Raw genomic sequence first — 22,622 nt, forward strand, 5'->3', positions numbered from 1 at the left:
GTTCAAACTCCCACACACTCACACAGAAGCCACTCTGATCTGCTCACCTTGGTGGTGGATTGCAGTAAAAACGGTGCATAGTGTTTTTCAGCGAAGGAAGCTAGAGTCCAGCGGGTGCAGGGTGGCTCCATGCACCTCACCACATGAGACGCCTCGCCAAACTGGGAGATCAAGTCCCGTGTGGAGTTGTTATTTTCCGGGCTTTGGCCGCTTCCTGAAGCAGAATCCTGCGGAGGAACTTCCACTGAGGCAGCAGCTGGGGAAGCCTCAGAATGACGATATCGAGCCGTCCGGTGACTCATCCTGCCGCTGTTGTTATTGTTGTTGTTGTAAAAGTCATTGTAAGGGTTGCTCCGGGCTGAAGGTGGGTTGATGGGCTGCACAGAGATTTGAGAACGGGGCTCGGCAGTGGTGTAGAAAGCCTGCGTGCGGGGATCATACTCGGTCCGGAGCTGCACCGTAGACTGCATGGTGATTTGGGTTTGCTGGGCGAAGCCGTGACTGCTGTAGGAGGGCGGCGGGCTGTAGCTTGGTGGAGGCGTATGGTAGGAGGGGAGCCCTGTGCGATAGGATGGCAAAGGGCTGTAGCGGCTCCCGTCTGACCCATCCAGGTGCGCTTGTGGCTCCATCTGGATCACACGATTGGCACATGGGCTGCAAAGAAAGACATGCAAGAACTCAAAGAGACAAACTTCACTGTCCATTTATACAATTTTCCTATGGATGACATAAAAATACGGTACAAGAAGCAATAAATGTGTTTGTACACATTTTTATGACAAAATTCAAGCACTTTCAAGGACTTTCATAGCCAGTTTTACAAATTAAACAGTACCATTAACTTAAGAAAACTGGTGTAAATCATTTATTTTGCAGAGCCACAAATATATCTGCTATTTACATATTTTTTTTTAAATCTGTGCATTTACCCACACATATGATTTTTAGATCTTGAGTAAATCGCAAATATATTTTGGGATCTGCACAATACCTGTGTAAATATTTTTGAGATAAATATATCCCCCCTATTATAGGTGTTGGGTAAAAATGCCAATAATATGTGGCTTACATTTTCAGTTGAAGGAAATTGTTCCCATTATAATTTACCACTGGGATTACTAATCAAATTTTTGCATGGCCCATAATAAATGTCTATTAAAAATACATAATCATTGGACTAATACACATTTCATAGTCCTTGTTTCGGTGTAGAAAGCACCTCTTAGGCACGACCGCCAGGGAGCGATAACGCTTCATAGGACAAAGTGACACAAACTAATGTCAACTGCCGTTAATTATCAAGGGAAAAAAATGCGATGACAAAGCAAAGCCACCAGAGAGCAGTGTCAGCTTCATTTGTTGAGAAACATGTCAACAAGTATTTCACCCAAAATTCAAGCACTTTTCAATTCTTGAAAATTAAACATTAAAATTCAAGCATTGTCAAGAATTCCAAGCACCTGTGTAAACCCGGAATAATCCAACCTTCCAGGCAGATACATTAGCATCACTAGCAACCTTTAATACTAACTGTACACCTTTTTGAACAAAAAGGAATTGTGGTCCAAAACTGAACTGACTATTTACAATCTTCATTTGGTCCGTTCTTTTGGCTTTTCATTTCGCTAGCTGTTCTGTATAAATAAAAACAACACAGTTAAAAGGGACTAGGTAATTCAAGATTTAACGCCTACTGGAGTCGTACAGTCATCCCCTTTTTATTATAAAAGGTATTGAAGCGTGTAATCGAACAGACCCATTCATTTCCAATCTTCATGAAAGGTGATAGAAATCTCCCTGTGAATGCTGCAATTTGCGGTTAAGATGACTTTCTTTTAGCACAGTACTACTCTATATGAAACATACTGAAACGCAATAAAAGGATTCCATTGACTGTGTATCTTGTTCGAATTTGGTGACAAATTTCCCAACTTCTGAGGTCTGATTGTTTTTTTAAGTCTTATTCTCCTAATAACATGTTAGACGCTGCTCTGAAATACTGAAAGGGAATAGGAAGATTGTGGTTACGTTAATAAGTTCTTTCATATTTGAACAATAGAAGCAATTTTAATGACATATGGTGGGAAGTGTAGCGAAATATGAGTACATTTCCTGGAATGATCTGTGTTCAACCTGGGAGGTTTGGCTTGATAAAGCTTTGGAAGTGACTATCATATGCTTAGACAGGTTGACCTTAGGCTGTCTATTCTGGAAAAGTAGGAGCAGATCCAACTTGGATTTACCTTAGTGTCTGTGTTTGTGTGTCTACAGTGAACATCTGTGCAAGTAATGTGCCAGAAAGCGTGCCCAGACTGGCAGCAGACTGGTGACGCTTTCCCAAGAAGGGCCAGGGTATACAAATAAAGCAGGGCATCAGACAGTGCTAGCTAGACAACTGGATAATTCATTAGGGTGAAAGATCAGATCACTTACAGAAACGTGTTTGAGTGTGCTTACCTGTAAAAGCAGCAGAAAATGTCAAAGCGTCTGTCTTCTCGTCTGTACAGGTCCATGCTAAGGATGGCAGGAAAGATGAGCAGTACCATGGCAAAGTTGAACACCACCACTACTGCAGCCTGCAGAAAACACACTGAATTACCATAACTGCTTACATGAAAAGTAACTTAAAAAGAAAGGAAATAAAATCATAAAATTTACTAGATGGTTTAGTTTCTAAGCTTGGATACTATTTCCTCACATTGTGTGTATTAGTAGATTAAAGAAAAAACATATTTGCATTAATCGATTTGCCTGTTACTACAAACGTTTAATTTGTCAATCATAAAAAATGAATGAGTCGCAGTTCCTAGAACTAAAATATGCCTTTGAATTGCTAATATACAGTAAATTGGTGAGTTCTTTAAATTCTGATACCAATCTAATTCAAATCTAATAATAAATTAATGATCCTGTTTAAAAAAATGTCACAAAACAAAATAACTCAACATCATCGTCTCAAAGTTAGTTTTTCAACAAAAATATGTAAGCTACAAATGATGCATTGCATATTGTAAGATGTGATACTCAAAAGTTCGGAACGGAAGAGTTTTTCCCCAGTGAATAATGGTATCAGGTATCAGTATTGTCCCACGTTAATTCCGAGGTCCGGCTGAAGAGCGGGATAACGCTCCACTCCGAAATACAACGGCAACCAGATTATGAAGGTACTGTATCCGAGTCATTTAATGGATGGTCCATTGAGTCAGACTGCTGAGAAACAGGGCAGCAATTTCAAGCATTTACACGCACTTCTTCCGAACTTAAAAACACAACATTAAATTTCAAGCATTTTCAAGGATTTGAAGCACACGTATGAACCCTGTGCATAGAATGCAGAAGTATCATGAAGATAATAATAGGGAGGAGTGAAATCAGGCTGTGGCCTTGCCGGGTGCATAATCGGGGACTTGCGTGGCTGCCAAGCTGCTACACACAGTCGCACGCAGATAGGCACAGACAGTCCAGTGTGTGTTCGAGACCACCCAAAGAGGCAAGAGGTCTGAGGTATGAGGCAGAGAACTCTTGCACAACAAAATATGCACAGTGACACACATCTGTTAGTTTCGGAAATACCACTAACTGCTTCTTGAAACACACACACAAACACAAACATCTGTTAAATCCCCCTCCCCTTTCCTCCGTTCACCGTGTAGTCAGGGGGAAGACAGAATGGGTTGGTGTTCAAAACAATTCAGTTAGAATTGGCTCACTAATGTCCAGACTGATCTCTTATGACTCCACACACACAGGCCTTTTCTGACCGCTCACTGACCTCTGAGTGGGAAGATTTACCATCACATCTGTCTTCAACACAAGAGCGCGGGTGTTCCACTGTGTATCTTGTGCTGTTATCAGGACACAATTCCCTGCCCTTTAGCAAAATGGGGAGGGGGATCTACTACAGACAGGAAGCAGGAAGTGCTTCTTGCTGAGACACTACAACTTACTCCCTGCCTTGCAAATGTGGCCCACCACATCAATTAAATAATTCCACGCTATTCCAACGTGGATACTGCAGGCACCAGGTAGCCCCCTAAGAATACCTGAGTTGCCGGTGGACAGGTTCTGAAAATTGCGATTTTCTAGTAAATATGATTTCTAACTGATATGATGTTTCAGTGATTGACTTAACTTCTAATAATCTGAACAGGGTAAAAGGAAAACTAACGGCTAGGAAAACTAACGGCTATGAGACACAGGAAAAAATTTGTAATGCCATGTCTTCATACAAGCATTAAAGGTAGAAAAAGCACTACAGCGCTCCTGCCGCGAGTAGTAGAAACAAGGTGTTGCACTTTTGGCCTGAATAGTAAATGGTAAATGTTGTGCATTCATATGCGATTATCAAGTCACTGAAAGGCATCCCGAAATTGTAAAACATAAAATTTGAGAAAATAGTACATGTTTTTGCATAATATCTATATATACACCATTGGTATGTTCCAATTATTTTCAGAGATAATACATTTTGAAGACAGTCTCTCATCTTTGACTTCATAAACTTTGCCTCACGTGAAGCACACTAGCACCCTAGCAAGCCAGTCACCCTATTGGTTTACATGTTAACTAGTCAGAAAAATTTAAAGTGTTTTAAGCCAAGTTTCAGTAGTTATTGTGGAGAATGCCTAGCGTTGTGCCGCAGGTGGGTGGAGCAATGGTAAAACAATTTGTGAGCAGCCAAAATGGGGCAAACTGGCAAAAAAAACCACACAGGCATGCTAGCCGGCTGCTAAAAATGGCTAACCGGGACCGATTGGCGGAAAAACAGGAGGCTGGCTGACTGAAACAATGCAGTAGGCAGCCAGGATAACCGCGAGCAAACAACAACAAAAAAACTACCAGCAACAAACACGACCCAGCTGAAAGAAAAAACTATGAGCACAGCAGGCTGGCCGACTGCTGACGGGACTAACCTAGACCAAACAAAACTGAAAGCCTCTGGAAGCTGTCAGGACAATATTATATAAATTGCAAAACACGCAGCAAAAACAAGGAAGGAAAAGTAACAATCACATAAGGAGGCAAAGACAAAAAAAGAACGCACGCTGCATTAAGACGGCAGGTGGACTTACCGGAGCTTGAGATGATCAAATCAAGCGCCTCAGATGAAACAGTCAAAAGCCCAAACCAGAATGATCACTACAATCGCCGTCTGTTTTTCAACAGGCCATTGCTTTGGTTCTTGGTGTCAATCGGTGACGTCACAGCCATAGGGGCTATGAGATCAAACCTACTTAATTCATTCATCGAGATCCATGCCACGTGGAATATTTCAAAACATATCTGCATGTTTGTGGGGAGGAACACTACAAATTCTGTGCCTGAAAAATGGGTCTTTTGTAATCCTTTGAAGACCTCCCAAAGTGCTTTCCATGCTTTAAAAAAGTGAATTTTATCGCAGAGCCAGGTGAACACGTGAAAAGAGCCACACCTTCATTCCTGACTCCTGCTTCAGACTGACAACAACAACGACCAGATGATGACGGTGCTGTATCTGAGTCAGATCTGGGGGGCTTGTCCATCTACTAGTAACCATGGAAACTAATACTACCCATTTTACGTGGGGGAGAAAACCCAATCCCAGGGATGGGCTCCTCCAGGCTTTACTTGACCAAGATACACCACAGGAAGTGCTGCCCTGACGACTAAGAGCCGTGAACCATGAATAACATAGTAACAACATAGTAATAACATAAGTTGGTTTTTTGTTATCAAAATGGTAGTAATTTTGTGCCAATAAGTAACAAAAATGGGATCTTAAGTTCAAAAAGGTGTCTAAAAATAAATGGGTTGAATGAGTTCTTTGACCAAAAACTACATTTCCCACCATGCCCGTCGACTTCAAACCCGCGAAGTGATCGCTCAGTGTCTACATGGCAGTGTTTCATATCAACGCCATGAGTGGATCTGAGAAATACAATTTTCCTAAGAATATTCTAGAATATTTTGTAATAATTAGTTTATAACAAACTATACATGTGTAGCAACATTTTTTCCTGATGCAACTTTAATGTTTGTGACTTAATAATGAATAAATTAAGAGTTGTTTTACACGAGGGAGTAGTTACGTTTATTTTACATACCATTGAATCACATTTAGTTACATTTAGAAGTTACATTGGGCCCTTTGAGGACAGCCATTTTTGCTGAAGTAGCCCTCAGTAAAAATGAATTTGGCATCCATGCCCTATTGCAGGGGTCGGGAACCTATGGCTCGCGAGCCATATATGGCTCTTTCTATAAGTACCTATGGCTCGGAGACAAATTCGATTGCATGCAAATTTTCTCCATCTCGTCCAAAACGTAGGCAACTAATCCTGTTCAGATACACACAAAGCCAAACCAAAGCTAACATTGAGATAGTGCTTGGCAGAATATATAGGGCACGTTTTCACTACAATTTACAGTCAAGGTGTCACACGAAAAAAAAAAACTCGTTCTGGCTGTACATCGCTAAAGAATCCGTTATATAAAACCTCACTATATGATCTCTCTTTAGTGTTCAGATACCTTATGATGAATCCACAGAACACACTGTAAATACGCCAAAACACCTGAAGAGAACTTAAAGTTTTTTGATTGGGTGAGTGGGAGGGATGGGTGGAGCTATGCAAAAAGTGCAAGCACTCCCTCCCATCTCTCGCCCTACGCATAAGCACATCAGGCTCCCTGTTTGCAGAATGTTGTGACGTTTTTACAAAATAACAGCTTACATCTGGTTTTGAAACCAATATGTATGAAAAAAAGGGTCAAAATGAGTTTAACCGATCTCGAGTAATTGCAAGAAAGACACAAGTTTAAAATGGTATGTTTGTTGATTTTGGGACACGGGCTCTGGCATTATTCTCTTTTCATAATTTTTATCAAATCATCAAAAATAAATGTGCTGAAGACTAAGCTTTTGTCTGGGGCGCGGGTTTAGCAATTGAGTAAATTTGTCTCATAATATATGGTGTGGCTCTTTCCCAAAATAAAATTAATATATTTTGCTTTTATGGCTCTTTGAGTCAAAAAGGTTCCCGACCCCTGCCCTATTGGATAGCCCCGCTAATCACCAATAAGAAAAACGATAATAAAGTGGGAACTCTGGGCATGTTTCTCAATACTGTTTTTCACAAGTGCTCTTCACCCATTGCAGAGTAATTAGTAGGGATGTAGAAAAAAAACGTAATATTGCAATATAATTTTGCATTTTCTGTTGCAATAAATAATGTCAAAATTGAGGAAAACCCAAACAAATCATGTATTTCAGGGATCTACAGCTTAAGTGACCGTGGACCTGTTCTGAAAACTGCTCACCAGTGCTATTTTTTTCAGTAGTTGACTGAGTCTATCGAACCCTACTTCCAATAGTTAACCAAGAAATAACATAGTAACAATATAGTAATAACATGTTGTTATTTTAGAAATATACACTAAACTGGGTGTAGCTCTCAGCTTGAAAAAGGGTGGAGACCCCCTGATGTATTTTGTAGGGATGCAGCAAATTTTCAGCACCGGAAATGTTTGTGCCGAAAACGATTAAATGTGCATTTTTGGTTTCAGAAAAATAATAAATAAATAAATAAATAGATACTCCATGATTTGAATTTTATGTTAGACCTTCAAATATCATCTAAAACACTGCCGATTAATCTTACAAAAAGTTCCCCCCCCCCTCAAAATTTCTATTTTTGAAATTGTCCAAAAGGATAAGAAAATCAATAGGAATTTGAACAGCATGTACCTGTAATGAAAATGCCCGCAACGCGGGAATGGGAATGAGTGCAGCCATGAAGAACGCGGTGACGTTGCTGATAGAAGTGAGGGCCACGCTGGCTCCTGTCCTCTTTAGACATTCTCCTGTGCGGTCCTACGACAGACAAGACATAAATATGACTTACTGCTTTATTGATGCAACTGTTGCCCCAGGCAAATGTGTAATACATGAGATGGAGCATTGTCATTTGCCCTGATGCTGATTGACAGTAAGTGCAGTAAGCTTAGGTGCTATCAGGTTATACAAGAGAGAGAGTGAGAAAAAAAGAAAGAAATTCTTGGACAACATTTTTTTCCCAAGATTAAAATGCAAGTGGATAAGTATCAAAGGGTTTTGCGGCAACTGTGTGAAGATTTGACGACGTGCGGGACCACACAGGGAGCGTCTGCAAGAAGGCATGTTTGTGCATGTGTGTGCTAGAGAGTGAAAAGACAGGAACGATCTGGTACAGCTATGTTTCATTTTCATCTGCTCAAAGGAAGTTGGTGGTTGAGGGAGCGCAGGAAATAACAATAACAAGCAAATGCATGCCTGTTTTCCCATACAGGAGATTAAATTATCACAAAAAAAACACACACGGCTCTAGAACACATGTTTAAAAATCCATGTTGCAATGACAAGTTAACCTGATGCCTTGCAAAACTGGCTTCACACAGGTCTGCTTTAGTGTATGAACAAATGCAGACGCTCCCCCACTTACGACCATTCGACTTACGTAAAACAGTAGATACGAACATTTTTTTCTGGATGTCGAAAAATATCCGGACATTGCTGCAAGTTAGATTTTGTATTGTGTGAACACTTTTTCGAGTACAGGACATTACTGTAGTGCTTCTTTCCGTCACTGTGTGGTGCTGTGAGAGGTCACCTGGCATCCACCCCAAAGGAGAAATACGGCTTCTACTTACTAGTTCATGTGCAAACATCCTACGTGTACTAAATCTCTAGCGGGCTAAGAACTTTGACGTTTTTATTGTTTAATATCTCGTACATCCATTCAATATGGTTGGTGTAAAGTGTAAAGAAGAGGCGAACCGTTTCTTTTGAAACGAAAGTGAAATGAGAAAGCTTGATGCGGTTGATGAAATGGTCGGATCGCTTTTTTTCGGCCACTTTCTACCACGGAAGAGGAAGTTGCCAAACTGTTGAAGCTCATCTTCCAAAAGTAAGTTAAACTTAACTTTATTTATCTTTGTAGATATTTATTAGATGTTTATTTTTTAGTGAAATAAAGGTTACTTATACAAGCCTTAAACATACGGATATAAACTTTAAACATACAAAATATAGCACTGAAGCAACTTACGAACAAATTCAACTTACGAACCCACATCCGGAACCAATTTCGTTTGTAAGTAGGGCACCGCCTTTATTTCAATTTAAATGAAATATTTTAGTTATTGTCTATAACATGCATTGTTGTAACTAAAAAAAAGAAATCAAAGTTTGGGTCCGCTTCAAACACGAGGTCTTAGTAGATTTACGTATTGATTGATCAGTCGAAAATATTGATAAACAATATCGAAAAACATTGAATGCAACCGTGTTGCTTGACCCACAAGACGCCTACAGTGTATTTTCAGAAACAATATCCAAATGACAAGCATTCATGTTTTATAATAAATTAGGTAATTCTCGATGGCTCAAGTGCATAGGCGGGGTTCCTCACTGAAACGTGAATTAAGTATCTCTGTTTTGCGCAAATACTTAAGAGTACAAAGTTTCACTTCAGTCTTCTTCTTAATTTTAAAGCTATGATGGTACCTGTTAAATGGCAATTCGGCCTACAAAGAGGAAACCTTCTAGACCACAGGTGTCAAAGAGGCGGCCCGCGAGCCACATCAGGCCCGCTAAGGGATTGAATCCGGCCCGCCAGACAACACTCAGAGAAGCGCAAGAGAAAAACAAGCTGCAGGTTGAAATAGGGCAACTTGATGTTGCCTCCAACAAAGACACTGTACTTGTATTTCTTTTTCTCTCTCTCGCTCTCCCTCTTTTCCACCCCTTTTCTCCCACTCTGTCTCTCTCTCTTTCACTCTCTGTGTCTCTCTTTTTCTCTTCCTTTGTTGCTCTTTCTCTCTTTCTCTCTGTGTCTTTTTAACTTCTTTTGCTCTGACGTCTCTCCCTACCCTGCGCACTTTCTTTTCTCTCTTCTGTCCTTCTGTATTTCTATTTCTCTTTGGATTTCTTTCTTACACTCCCTTTCTTTCCCCCTCTCTCCCGACTTCTCATTTTATCTCTTTTGTTTCTCACGCTCTCTCCCTTTCTCTTTCTTTGTCCCGCCCTCTCTCCTTTTCCCTCCATCTTTCTCTTTTTCTTTCTCTTGAATCTACTAGTCCGGCCCCCGAGAGAATGTTTGTGCTATGGTGTGGCCCTCGAGTTCAAATCAGTTTGACACCCCTGTTCTAGACGCTTCTCTTAAGATCAAAGTTGCCGATCACGCTGAAAATCACGTAAATCGAGCAGCTAGCCAAAAAACTAACTGTACCAGAGACAAATGTTAAAGAATGGAGAAAACAGAAACTCGTCCTCAAATATATATATATATACAGTGGGACCTTGGTTATCGCGGTTAATGGGGACCAAAACCACCCGCGATATGTGAAAATACGCTAAGTAGCGGCGCACCTTAAAAAAAACAAAAAACAAATAAATAAATAAAAAATAAAAAAAATTGAACCCACGCAGGAGGTTCCCACGACCTCAGAACTGTGCCGCACACGCGCTAACCACTGCGCCGCCATGCTGCTCGCCCTCAGCGCCGAGCCCCCGACCTACCCGGCGAGTCCGAGGCGAAGGCCATCGCGGCCCGAGCGGGAGATGCCGGGCGCTCGGCTTCTCGCGGTGTCGTGCGTATCGCGCCCGAAAGTACCCGCGCCGCGGCTTAGGGGCTCGCTTGCGGGAGCGACCGAACGGCACCCGCGGTGCGGCGCAAGTAAAAAAAAATTATTATTATTATTTTTTTTAATGATTATTTTTTAGACCCGGTTAATGGGGACCAAAACCACCCGCTAAAAGTGAAAATCTGCGAAGTAGCGACGCCCCTTCAAAGGAAAGAAAAAAAAAATATATATATATATATATATATATATATATATATAGATTTTTTTTTTTTTTTAACTATTACAGGCCGCGAAGCTCTGAAGCCGCGAACGTCGAAGAGTGAAGTAGCGAGGTCCCACTGTAAAACCAAAAAAACAAGACAAAGAAAACAATTTTTGGGTGAATCTGATGGTAAATCGGACTAGGGACATCAAATTGACATTCTACATTTAATTCTGGTATTGTGGTCATAGTTTATGATATCAGAAAAAAAAAGCGTAACCTATTCAACAAGTTTGTCACTTACAATAATTCGTTTGAGCTGAAAAAAGTCAAACAAATTGTAATACTAATACTTGATAAAACTTAAGGGTTGCACGTTATAAACAAGTGCACATTGTACATGAATAAATATATACTGCTAAAATACCAATTAAATAATCAACGCTGAATTGTCAGTTACTGTGCATTTCTTCTGGCAATGCAAGCTATTATAGTTGTGCAAAAGCAAAAAATGTGTGAATGCCTTCAAATCACCTCAAATGGGATCCTCTTGTTCTGTCCTGTCTCACTGAAAGCATGAGCGAGGAGGAAAACGTCGTCCACTCCAACACCTAGAGCCAGAAATGGTAGTACCTGCACCCAACAATTACCGTCAATGCATGTAGAATATTTTAGTCATGTTTTTTTGTATACCAGGCCTATCAGTAGGACAAAGTGTGAGTTGCTGAGGTAATTGAGTCTATTTTCTGAGATGGGTCATTAAAAAATTTTCTCTCTAATTGAAGCAATATGATTATGTATATGTGATGAGACCGCTACATACGAGATTAATTTGTTCCTGAATCGTGCTGGTATCTCGAATTGCTCATATATCCAATATTAAATAACTGAAAACCAAGTAATCTGTTACCAGCCTCCCAAAAGTTAACCCTACAGTAAATCGCTATAACCCATCTTACTGATCATTAAAAACACATTCAAGTAGAAAATTAAGAATCAAAACAGAGAAACGACATAAATTAGACAAAAATAGCCCAGTCAGGGGCGGTCAGCGGGTGCCTGGGTCGTCACTTTCTGTCAAGGTGCGTTAAATTCTTGGCCTCATCCCTCCGTCTTGACTCCCCGCTAGCATGAGAGATGCAATGCTATAAAAATAACAACATGAGCGCGCGGGATCACGTCTGTATGGCGGAAAAGATCATTGTAAGTGGGACTAGCTCATGTTGGCGGTGAGCGGCCAAGTGGTCTCTAGTAAAAGCATCTGGAAGTTCTCATACTTGGAATTTTTCTCGTATGTCGGGCAAGATTTTTGTTCCAAAGACATCTCCTATCTCAAATTTCTCGTATCTCGAGCAGCTTGTATGTTGAGGTATTACTGTATTAAAAATCTTAACAAAAACACTTTACATGTTACTACAGTTAAGGCAAAATAAATTCCAGACTTTTAAATATTTTTTAATGCCTTTTCAAATCGATTTTAAGACTGAGTCGACAAAAAAATCATTGAAAAAAACAAAACAAAAAAAGGCAAATATTTCTTGCACACAATAAATTGTGCTTCGTAGACATTTAATGCCAATTAAGGCTTTATTTTTAGAATAATGAATTCAATGTCTTTTAAGAGTTTTCAAGGAACCGCAGGAACCGAGATGTCTATCTAAAATTATTTTTTTGTTTCTTAAGAAAGGACACATATATTACTATATACCAGTAATTATTGTTGGGACTCACGAGTTACGAACGCAAATACTTTTCTCTGTAATGAGTTAATAATACAATTTTGTAACTAAACTGTCATTACCCCTTGGTGTGTTAATCTTCTACTTATTAAAAGCAGATCATGATATACAACGTTATCGCTAACTGATCCCCAGCATCGTTGAAAAAGAGTGAGTGTGTTTATATTTACCAACAAATTACAACTAAATGCATTTACAGTGGTGCCGTCTAAAGCACAGAGTACAAGGTTGTTGAAATTCTACGTACTGATAATTTCTCTACCGTTTACGCTCAGAACGACTGTGTTTACATTTATAAAATCAAATACTGAAATCAGGGGATCCGTTTATATATGGCAATTTGGTTGTTTTTCACCAATAGTGAATGGTAGACTGTGCGTGCGGAGGAAGCGTGGCTTATACAGGAATAACAAAATCAATAGAGCAAAGGTGAGTACAGCGTTAACGGTTAAAGTCATCTGAAGTTTGGTCTTTTTATTTAGTAAATTATTTTTGCAATACTTCATGTCTGGAGAAAAAGAAGGGAACGTCTTGGAGAGTGCCCGGAAATCTTGAAAAAAATGGATATGGAGTGTCTCGGCTTAATGGTTTGTTTGCATGCTTTCAGGATTGCCCATGCTAAAAAATATGAGGGGATTCACTGCCTTCACGTGTTGGTGTACATGTTTTCCTCAATTTCTTCTTTTACGTGGCTAACTTAAAGCAGTTTAAGTGGGTCGTCTTCAATGCGGTAATTTGTAACTACATAGTTACTTTCAGAGTGTCAGTAATATGGGGTGGTAACGGAATTACTTTTCAAATGAGTAACTAGTAAAAGTAACTAATTACTGTTTTTCAGTAATGCGCCCAGCACTGTACATAATGCAATTCATGTAAATCACACTATATTACATTCAGAAGTCATTTATAGCCCTCAGCTTGGAATTACTGCGCTAACCAGTCCCATTCGAGACTCAAAAAAAAAAAGTTAAATCTTGATCAATAGTTCTGGAACTACCTGTGTGGTGGCTGCATTAAAGGTGATTCCCAGCAGAGAGCAGAGCCCGAGGCCTGCCGCCACAGAGAGAGTCACCAGCAGGACGCCTGCCAAGCCAACGGCCCCCTGAGATTTGGCGCAATCCCATCGCAGCATGGTCAGACACGCGTAGGCCAGCTGGGGAAACACAAAGAAGATGACACATAAAGGAATACTTGATCTTGTACGGATTTAGATTAAAGCCCGCGTCATCTACCATCAGCAAGTAACCGCTGGCCACGCGAATGACGCTTATGTCGGAGAAGGACTTGAGAATATCCTCCAGAGTGGTGGTGGTGAAAGTCAAGACCTTCTGGGAGGAATTGGCTGCCACACTTTGCAGCACAACCTGAAATAAATTCAAAGGGATTAGCATAGAATGACTAAGTTATTTGTCCCTAATGGAACGAACAAATAAAATAATAATGGGATAAAAGAATCTCCCTCTAAATTCTCTCCAAAACCTTTGAGAGTGTATAAAATATTACATACTAACATTTGTAGGACCACGAGTAGACTTCCATTGAGCACATTGTATTGAATTGTTAAAAGGACATTGTGTATTATTTAAAGCTTCCTATTAGTAAAAAAAAAAAAACTATCTATTTAAAAAAAACTGTACTGATTTGAATAATAAACAAAAATACATGAACTAATATATAAACGCGCATTTTGTTTTAAACTTATTTGAATTGAATTGTCTTCATTGTCATTGATATAAACATTGTGAAACATTGTATGCGACAAGATTAGACATGGCACTCCAGGGTAAACATGTCATGAAGACTTTGAAGAGGAAAAAAAAATGATACAAGACCATCCACATAAAAGGGGAAAAATAATTGGAAAGTACATCTTAGAAATTGGCCAAAGTAATAATAAAAATGCAATGTTTGAAAATAAAAAAAATAATAGTGCTTTGTAACAATGTAAAGTAAACGTAAAAGGGTCCGGTCATTCTGTTACGTTTTGGGGTGGACCGAAGTGGAGAGAAGCAGGAACTGAGAAAGCGGTGCTCAAAATGAGGACAGAATTTAACAAAACAAGGAACAAATTAAAAACGAAAAGGGGTCATATAAGAAATAACAAACAAGCATCAAAGTAACAAACAAAAGAGGGGTCACAAAACAAATAACACGTCCATATAAAATCAAACATGACAATATCCAAACCCGAACCAAAGACCAAAATGGAAATACAAGGAACAAAGTAACAAACAAACAAGGGGTCACAAAACAACAATTTACATTTCCAAACAAAATCACATCTGCCCATATCCAAACCAGAAACAAAGACCAAACAGAAAATGAAAATGCAAAGAAATTTACAAACAACTAAAAAGTGTCTATAACAGAAACACAAACTAACCCTAAATTGAAGACCGGATAGAGTTGCATGAAAATGGCAATGACCCGCCGCAGTGTAATGTCTGATCAGTCAATATAAAGTTTTAAGATAATTAGTGAAAGGTGTGTGGAGATTATGTCTCCCTCTGGGGTAAGGTGGTGTGCCAGATCCTGAAACCTTACTTCATACAAACTGCCAAGGCAACGAAGTAAGCTGTCCACCACGTAAAGATATATAAAAATCTAATCTGACACAAAATTGTTCATAAAAAAAGCTTATCAGAAAAAAAACTTTACAAAAAATGTAATATCCCTGGGGGAGGTAATCAGAGCTGTGTATAAACATGCTTTTGTAAGAAAGTCCATGAGCCACCTTCTCCCTGTCTTCCTATCTGTGTACAGACAGATGTCTTCAACATTGACCTGCAGTTACTGCTGAGCGGGAATCGTGGCTGGCTGACACACACCCTCTTGTTCACACAGCACGGACACACACACTTGCACCCTGTTAGCATACCTCGCAGGAATGCCCAATGCGTCAAACATATACACAACACAGCACGACACATATAACTTGTATTACAAGCACTGATGGAAAAATATACATATACAGCCATTGAACTAATAATCTTTTTGTGTGGGTGCACCCCAGGGGGTCATACGATGAATAGTGCGCATGCCCGCACAAACTGAGGTCAGTGTGTTTCAAACAGGGGTTCTGTGTGGGGTGGGGGATAGATGATGTCACAGGCAAGCCACCAATGGGGCCACAGCTGGGAAAGTGATTGTATGAGAGATCTGACTGGTCCTAATGCATTCCACACATGTCCAGCTTACTACTTTACTATACCCTCCTACACTAGAGGTAATATCGGGCCTAAAAAAAGATTGGCTTTCTGTCTACTTTAAGCTCAGCGCTGTCACGCTTCCGTTGTCAGCCCATCAACGAATCTCTGCCCCGTAAGACGTGGGTTCTGACTCGGTCCTATTTTCCTGTTGGTATTTTCCAATCCGGTATTCTTCCCGTTTATTTTTGTCCTGTTAACTATCAGTTTCCAGTTTCGTTCCCGTCTATTTTTGTCCTGTTTCTATTCTCTCCAGTTATCGTTCCCGTCTTGTTTGCCCTGTTTGTTTTCGATATCCTGTTTCATTATCTAGCCTGTCTGTCTGTCCCGTCCTGTCCAGTATCGACCACGTCTGTCCAATATCAACTCGGGCAATTGGAATTGATCTCTGGCTTCCTGTATTTCCACGCCAGACCGCTGTCTAACGTGCATGATTCCCTATTTCCATAAAATAAAGGCTTGTGTGAAAACGTCATGCATTTGGGTCCTGATCCTGTTCTGGTTCTTGACACAATTTGGACCGGCCAATTAATCTGATATGCATTTTTTGGGAATGTGGGAGGATACCGGAGTTCCCGGAGGAAACTCACGCAAGCATGGGGAGAGAATGCAAACTCTGCACAGGAAGGCTGGTAGCTGGATTTGATCCCATGACCTCAGAATATTTTCGGGACGCGCTAACCACTTAGCTGCCGTGCCCTCCTAGAAGGTGATTTAGAATTAAAAAAAATAAAACCTGTCTTCTGTAGCAAAATCTCATTTAAACCACACTTTATAAACGTTTATATATTTAATACTTCTGTGTCTGCAGAGGTTATATCCACCGACGATTTTTTTATCATTGACGGTCTATCATTGCCAAAACTACCCACGGCCTCGAAACGCATTAGCATACAGTGAGTTGTGACAAGATACTGATTTAATCACGGTGTTTGTTGCACATCATGGCTCATACTATGAGCTCTGACACTGACAGCGCATTACGCACTCATCCAGAAATGTATGTAAGTTTTTAAAAAAGTCAGCGAAAGAGAAGCCCGCCCAAACCCTAACGTAATGTTTCACATTTTAGGCACGAAATTGGCTGAAATCACAGTTGGCTCGGACTCTGATTGGGTTTAAGCTCTTACCTTTGTCCTACAGTATGCCCACTACCACCTGCTACCAAATACCATAGGGCTGGCTAGCGTCACCTGCATGCATAATCACAATGTAACCCGCTCATACTTTACAATATCATGGTCAAGGATTGAGAGGAGATTCATTATTGTGTGAAAGAATACCTCAGAATATCTCCTTTGCCAGGCTTCCAGAATGGCCGCGGCCTTTTCCTCATTCCAGTTGATGTGGGAAACCTCTTCATAGCCTCTGAAGTGCTCAAACATCTGCTTGGGAGTCATCAGCTGGAACATGGTCTGTAAAGCTTGAGCGCTGGAGAAAGAAAAGACAATCACTTTCAGGAGAGAATACAAGTGGTGTTTGTTGTCTTCATTTTTTTCAAAGAAAGATTAAAAAAATGCAAAGATGCATAATAAGAGCACAGATAGTAGGACAACTGGGCAACAATCCCAAAGAGGTGCTTCAGCAACAGAGTTTTTCTTTTAATAGGCTATCCCTCATGTCAAATTTAGAGGTTGCAAAACATATACAGGATTAAAGGTATGAATTCAGGCCAAAGGTGAGATTTGGACCCTACAATCTTCTCGCAGCAATGCATGTTGACTTGAGTACTACAGAGAGTGTCGTGCTTGAGTTGTATGGCCACTTCAAAGTGAAAGAGGAAAACTTATGAGAATAAAAGATGCTTCAGTCCTCATGCCCGCATCATATTGCTGAATGTTATTCTTCAGAATGCTTATGGCACGGAAATCTAATACACCTGAACATGACGCAGAGGCAAATGTTTGTCTTTGCATCATTCGCTAATCAACACATCTGCAAGTATCATTATCATCACAGGATGGAGAATTCTAAGAAACTTTATTTGATTAGCTACTGAAATCTAGTCGTAACACACCAAAATAAGTGCCTGTATTATACACTAGTCACGTTCGTCTAGCTAGAACCATTTTACCGTATTCCCTTCTAGTTTGTCCTGTTTCATTTCGATATCCTGTTTCATTATCAATCCTGTCAGTCCCGTCCTGTCCGGTATCGACCCTATCTGTCCGTTATCTACTCGGGCAATAGGTATCGATCTCGTCGGGCTCTGGCTTCCTATCATTTCACGCCAGACCGCTGCCTAACGTGCATGACTCCCCATTCCCGTAAAATAAAAGGCTTGTGTGAGAAACGTCATAGGTTTGGGTCCTCATCCAGTTCTGGTTCTTTACAGACGTCTTGATATTTCAGTTACATTTATATAAAGATAAATATATTTTTTTAATCTATTATGGTTGAAAACTGAGATGTTTATATAAAGACATAATATTATATTTAAAAAAATATATAAACACAATTTTATAAAACCAAACTGAAAGTTGTACAATGCTTCCATTTGAAATTGTGTCTGCTAGTTTTTTTTTGATATATTTTGCACTTTGGACTTTATTGTGAGAATATTAGGGTCGTGGGAGCACCACTACCTGTGGTGTGTTTTGGGCAAGTACTGGCCGGTGGCGCTCATCCCTCTCCAGTCCAACATATGTTTCCATGTTGTGTAGTGTATAACATTTAGATGCATATTTTATGCACATTCATTTATGAGTGCACAAAAAATCTGGTATCATTAAAAAAGGGGACCTCTATTTGACCTGAAAGATTTGACTGGGTGCCTGTTTTCAAATTTGGTCTGGTGCAGCTAAAAACTTGTTATATTTAGATGAACTGGCAAGGCAATGGCAGTGAGCACAAGTACTGTGTTTATGTACAGAATGTATGTGTGTGTAGTGTTGCGTCTATGCAAGAAGTCTGCTGAAATGGAGCAGATGGAACACTTCATTGGAGTCCGCTTATCACTGCGATATTTGATTTTGAGCGAGACACACGCACTCCCATTTCAAAAGAAAGATCAGAACAGACATTTTTCAAAATAAACTTGGAGGAAAGCTTTAGAGACTAACCTGAGCAAGGGTCCACTGTCATTCTTAGTGGTCCCGCCTACAATCAGCTCCTCCTGCCAGTGCATGTACTTTCTGGACAAACCATAGCAGCCACCACTCAGCGTCCATGCCACATTTAATGGCTTTTGGTGCAATAATACCCCAAAAGGACAGGAAAACAAACTGTCAACAGCTGCACTTAAAACTTCAACATTGAGCCGAAAAATACACACCCAGAGGCTTACCTTGGTGGAGTTCTTATTGGGGGCTGTGAGGGGGCAATCGGGGTCGGTGGGGTTTAAGCAGGGTCGATCCATGTAGCCGTGGCCGACATCTGCTTTTTCTAACATGACTTCGAAGCTCTCTACGGGAAAGTGCGCACGCCGCAGGTCCTCCAGGAAGTCTTTTGGGTCAAAATTGGTCCACTGCAGAGGGTCTTTACCACTGGCAGAGAAAATTAAAACAATCTTACAAGATGTTTCCACCATCTTTCTTACTTTATTCATTATTTCCTTACCAAACACTTTCCCAATGACACCTCTCTAAATAAAAAATACAGTGGGACGTGCGTTCCAGAATCGTGCCCGTAGTGTAAATTGATCATGTAACGAGCAAACTTTCTTGATAATAAATAATTAAAAAAGAATTGGTCCGTGACCGTTCTCTCAGAGAAAAACAAGTGAACCGCTATAAAAACATCTTCCAAATCACTAAAGACACTCAACGAGTAATTTAACATTAAAAATACAGTAATAAAATAAATAAGATGATACTTAAACAAAATAATGCGAGTTTTCATGAGCACTCACAATAGAGATGCAAGTCGCCATAACGAATGTGTGTGCATGGTCAGAACTGCAGGAGTGGAGGGGGGAGGGTGTTATTTGCCAAAGGAGTGATTGTGACTTTTAATGATACGTTGGAACTTACTATATGATTAAAGTCAAAGTAACTGTTACTTTAAATCAACATGAACACACAAAATGTTTTTTTGCATGTCCAATCGCCACTTTATCTGGATGTTATTTATACGAAACCAAAGCAGCAGCTTTTTACCACTTAGCTCGCACCTCTCTGATCTCCTACGTAAACATCAGCTTCCCTGTTTTTCTTCATTTTCACAGATTTTTTTTTTTGCAAAAGTATTATAATCTCCCTCTGAAATTATTGCAGTGAAGCACTGGGTAAATTCTTCCGCGGCTTTGTGATCGGCACTCACTGCATACCGATTGTACTCACACTACTACTGCGCTCGTGTTTTTCTATTATTACTTGCCTCGTTTTAATTGTCATTATTCTCCTCTTTTTCAAACACCTTACCATTTCCGTCTCCAGGACTCTTAAGGTCACAGAAAGTAACATAAAGGAGATGCTGTAAAATGAGTTTAAAGAGATGTGATCAAAACGAACACGCTGCGGAATACAAGTACTCTTCAGGTATAACCAAGGGCACGGAAAAAGGTGCCTGATGGCGGGAGGCGCATGCGCAAACTAAACTGATCTGATGCAGGCAGTGATAAATCATGGGCAGTGAGTGGTCTCAAGCAATCTCTAGTGGTAGCATCTGGGAATGCTTGTGGCTTGGATCTTACTTGGTAAGATGAGCAAGATTTTCGGTTTTAAAAAAAAATCGTGTATCGAAGTTCTCATGAGTTGAGGTGCTCGTATGTATGAGAAATATATAAATCTGAGCATGTGATTCATTGAATGAGGCTGATTAAAAGGTGTTCATGTTAAAGAATAATTTCTTTCATTTAAATCCTTGGAGGTCAAGGGTGAGGAGAGAGGGGCTCCAAGTGCCAGGGTCGGATTCCTGCTCCAAGCGCTCCTTGTCCTTTCTAAGCTCTCTATGCCTCGCACATTCCAGCCTAAACCTCCATTTTTCTCCCTCTGTCATTCAGAGCACATTGTATGTGCTTAACCAGGCTTGGGTTATTATTCCCATCCTCCCAACCAGAACAGGGTAAAAACTTCATCTACTTCTTCGCACCAAGAGGATAAATTGAAGCATGCGTGTGTAAATTTATAGGTAAACGCTGTTCAAGCTGACTGGACTTTAGCCAGTGAGAAATAAAAACTCAAGTACCAATATTTGCACGCAAAGACATATTCAGGACAATGCAGAAAAAGTATTACTGTAGCAGCAGGCCATTAGTAACAGAAAGGCCAGACAATGATGTGAGGCCCAGGGTTGAAGAGAAGCGATCACCAGCGATACGCATGCCAGCAGGCACTACAATAGAGCCTTCAGAGGGAACGAATTCAGGACACACACAATCACACTCGACATGCGCTTGTGGAGTCTGATGGTTAGGTTGAGTGTGCTTGGTAAAGCACACATTAAATATAAAAAACAAGATCCAGAGATCTACATCTTCTTAAACAGAGAAACTGTTGTCCATCCATCCATCCATCCATTATCTGCACCGCTTATCCTCAGTAGGGTCGCAGGGGTGCTGGAGCCCATCTCAGCTATCATCGTGCAGTGGGCAGGGGACACCCTGAACTGGTTGCCAGCCAGTCACATGGCACAAACTGTTGTCCATCACCGCTAAATCAGAGCTAAAGGAATCCTACACCTCAGACTGATTGGCAGTTAACTAGAGGGTAGAGGTAATATCAGGCCTAAAATATCAAGCCCAACCCGACCCGGCCCACAGGTATAAAAGCACGAACCATCCCGAACCTGACAATTAACTTGACTTCAGGGACTGGCCTGAAGTAAACCCAAAGCTGCATTTCAAGACCATGCATACTTCGGCGCCAAAGTCTGGGCTTTGGCACAATAGTGCCTTCTTCGGCTGAAGTACGTGTGTCACCGAAATGCAGCGCCGAGGTGCATCTTTGGGTTTACTTCAGGCTCGGTCCCTCAAATCAAGTCTGGACTTTGTCACAAAAGTAGCCGCAGCCTCATAACCGTTTTGAAATAATCAATTAACCTTCTTTTGTTCCAATCTGGAGAGCCTCTTGGTTGAGTGTTTTTAAATCTAAAACCTGCCTTTCATTCTCCAGGTTGCCACATCGTGTACAAACGTCTCTGGTGGTGCATACAGCCTTGTGGCTCTCTGGCACCCCCATGTGGCTCCTTAGCGGTTTTTCAACAAACCACGGCCCCAACAACCTCGCCCAAATAGAACGCCCAGCAACACAACATTGGGTGGGAAAAAAACTAAGCATTATAAAATTCCCTCAAACATGACAAAGAAAATAATACGGAGGATACGAAAGGGAACCAAATGACATAAAGACATAGCAATATTACATCTACAATCAATTCTTAATTCATTAAGCAAGGACATTGGTTGAAGATTGCATTAGGTATCCTAATGATTCGATTAAAAAGAAAATACTCACGGTAAATAGACCATCCCAGACTGAAGCTTGGCTCCCTCCCAGAAACAGTCCAGAGGTGTGATGATGAGACAGGGATGAAGCTTTTCAATGATCTAAAGACACATACAAGTTAAGTCATCTTAAAATAGAATCCTGGACCAGTAAAACGTTTTCTGGTTGTGGAATCTTTATCACCATAACGTTGAAAAAAAAAAGAAATTCCGATTAACCCAATTGTGAAGGGAATATCTTAATGCGGCTTTTGTATAGTACTGCATTTATTGGATTATGAAGGCGAACCTCAAGAATGTTGAATCAATATTATATTTAGGTGAGGATGAGTACAAGAGCCGTGTCCAATAATTTCCTTTTTATCCTGTCAAATTTTGAATTGTACTCAAAATAATCTCTTATACAGTGGTACCTCTTTTTACAAGCACCTTTAAACATGAGAATTTGAGTATACACGTTTTTGGGGGAAAGTTGTGATTGCTTACAG

At 40.4% G+C, this 22,622-nt stretch overlaps 1 protein-coding gene across 1 annotated transcript in view; it reads right to left on the minus strand.

The window, feature by feature from the left end:
- The window catches only part of ptch1 (patched 1), a 63,627-nt gene that overhangs the window by 39,064 nt on the left and 1,941 nt on the right, over positions 1-22,622 (minus strand). Inside the window, exons 3-12 of the mRNA XM_088336138.1 lie at positions 22,145-22,236; positions 19,036-19,234; positions 18,812-18,933; positions 17,033-17,180; positions 13,776-13,907; positions 13,541-13,696; positions 11,339-11,437; positions 7,727-7,852; positions 2,458-2,576; positions 48-654 (exon numbers count right to left, since the gene is read on the minus strand). Of these exons, the coding sequence (XP_088192264.1) occupies positions 48-654; positions 2,458-2,576; positions 7,727-7,852; positions 11,339-11,437; positions 13,541-13,696; positions 13,776-13,907; positions 17,033-17,180; positions 18,812-18,933; positions 19,036-19,234; positions 22,145-22,236 (1,800 nt within the window). The remainder of the gene's footprint in view (positions 1-47; positions 655-2,457; positions 2,577-7,726; positions 7,853-11,338; positions 11,438-13,540; positions 13,697-13,775; positions 13,908-17,032; positions 17,181-18,811; positions 18,934-19,035; positions 19,235-22,144; positions 22,237-22,622) is intronic.

This window comes from Urocampus carinirostris, chromosome 5 (assembly GCF_059441175.1).
Source record: "Urocampus carinirostris isolate Australia breed hairy pipefish chromosome 5, RoL_Ucar_1.0, whole genome shotgun sequence".
Lineage (NCBI taxonomy): Eukaryota > Metazoa > Chordata > Actinopteri > Syngnathiformes > Syngnathidae > Urocampus > Urocampus carinirostris.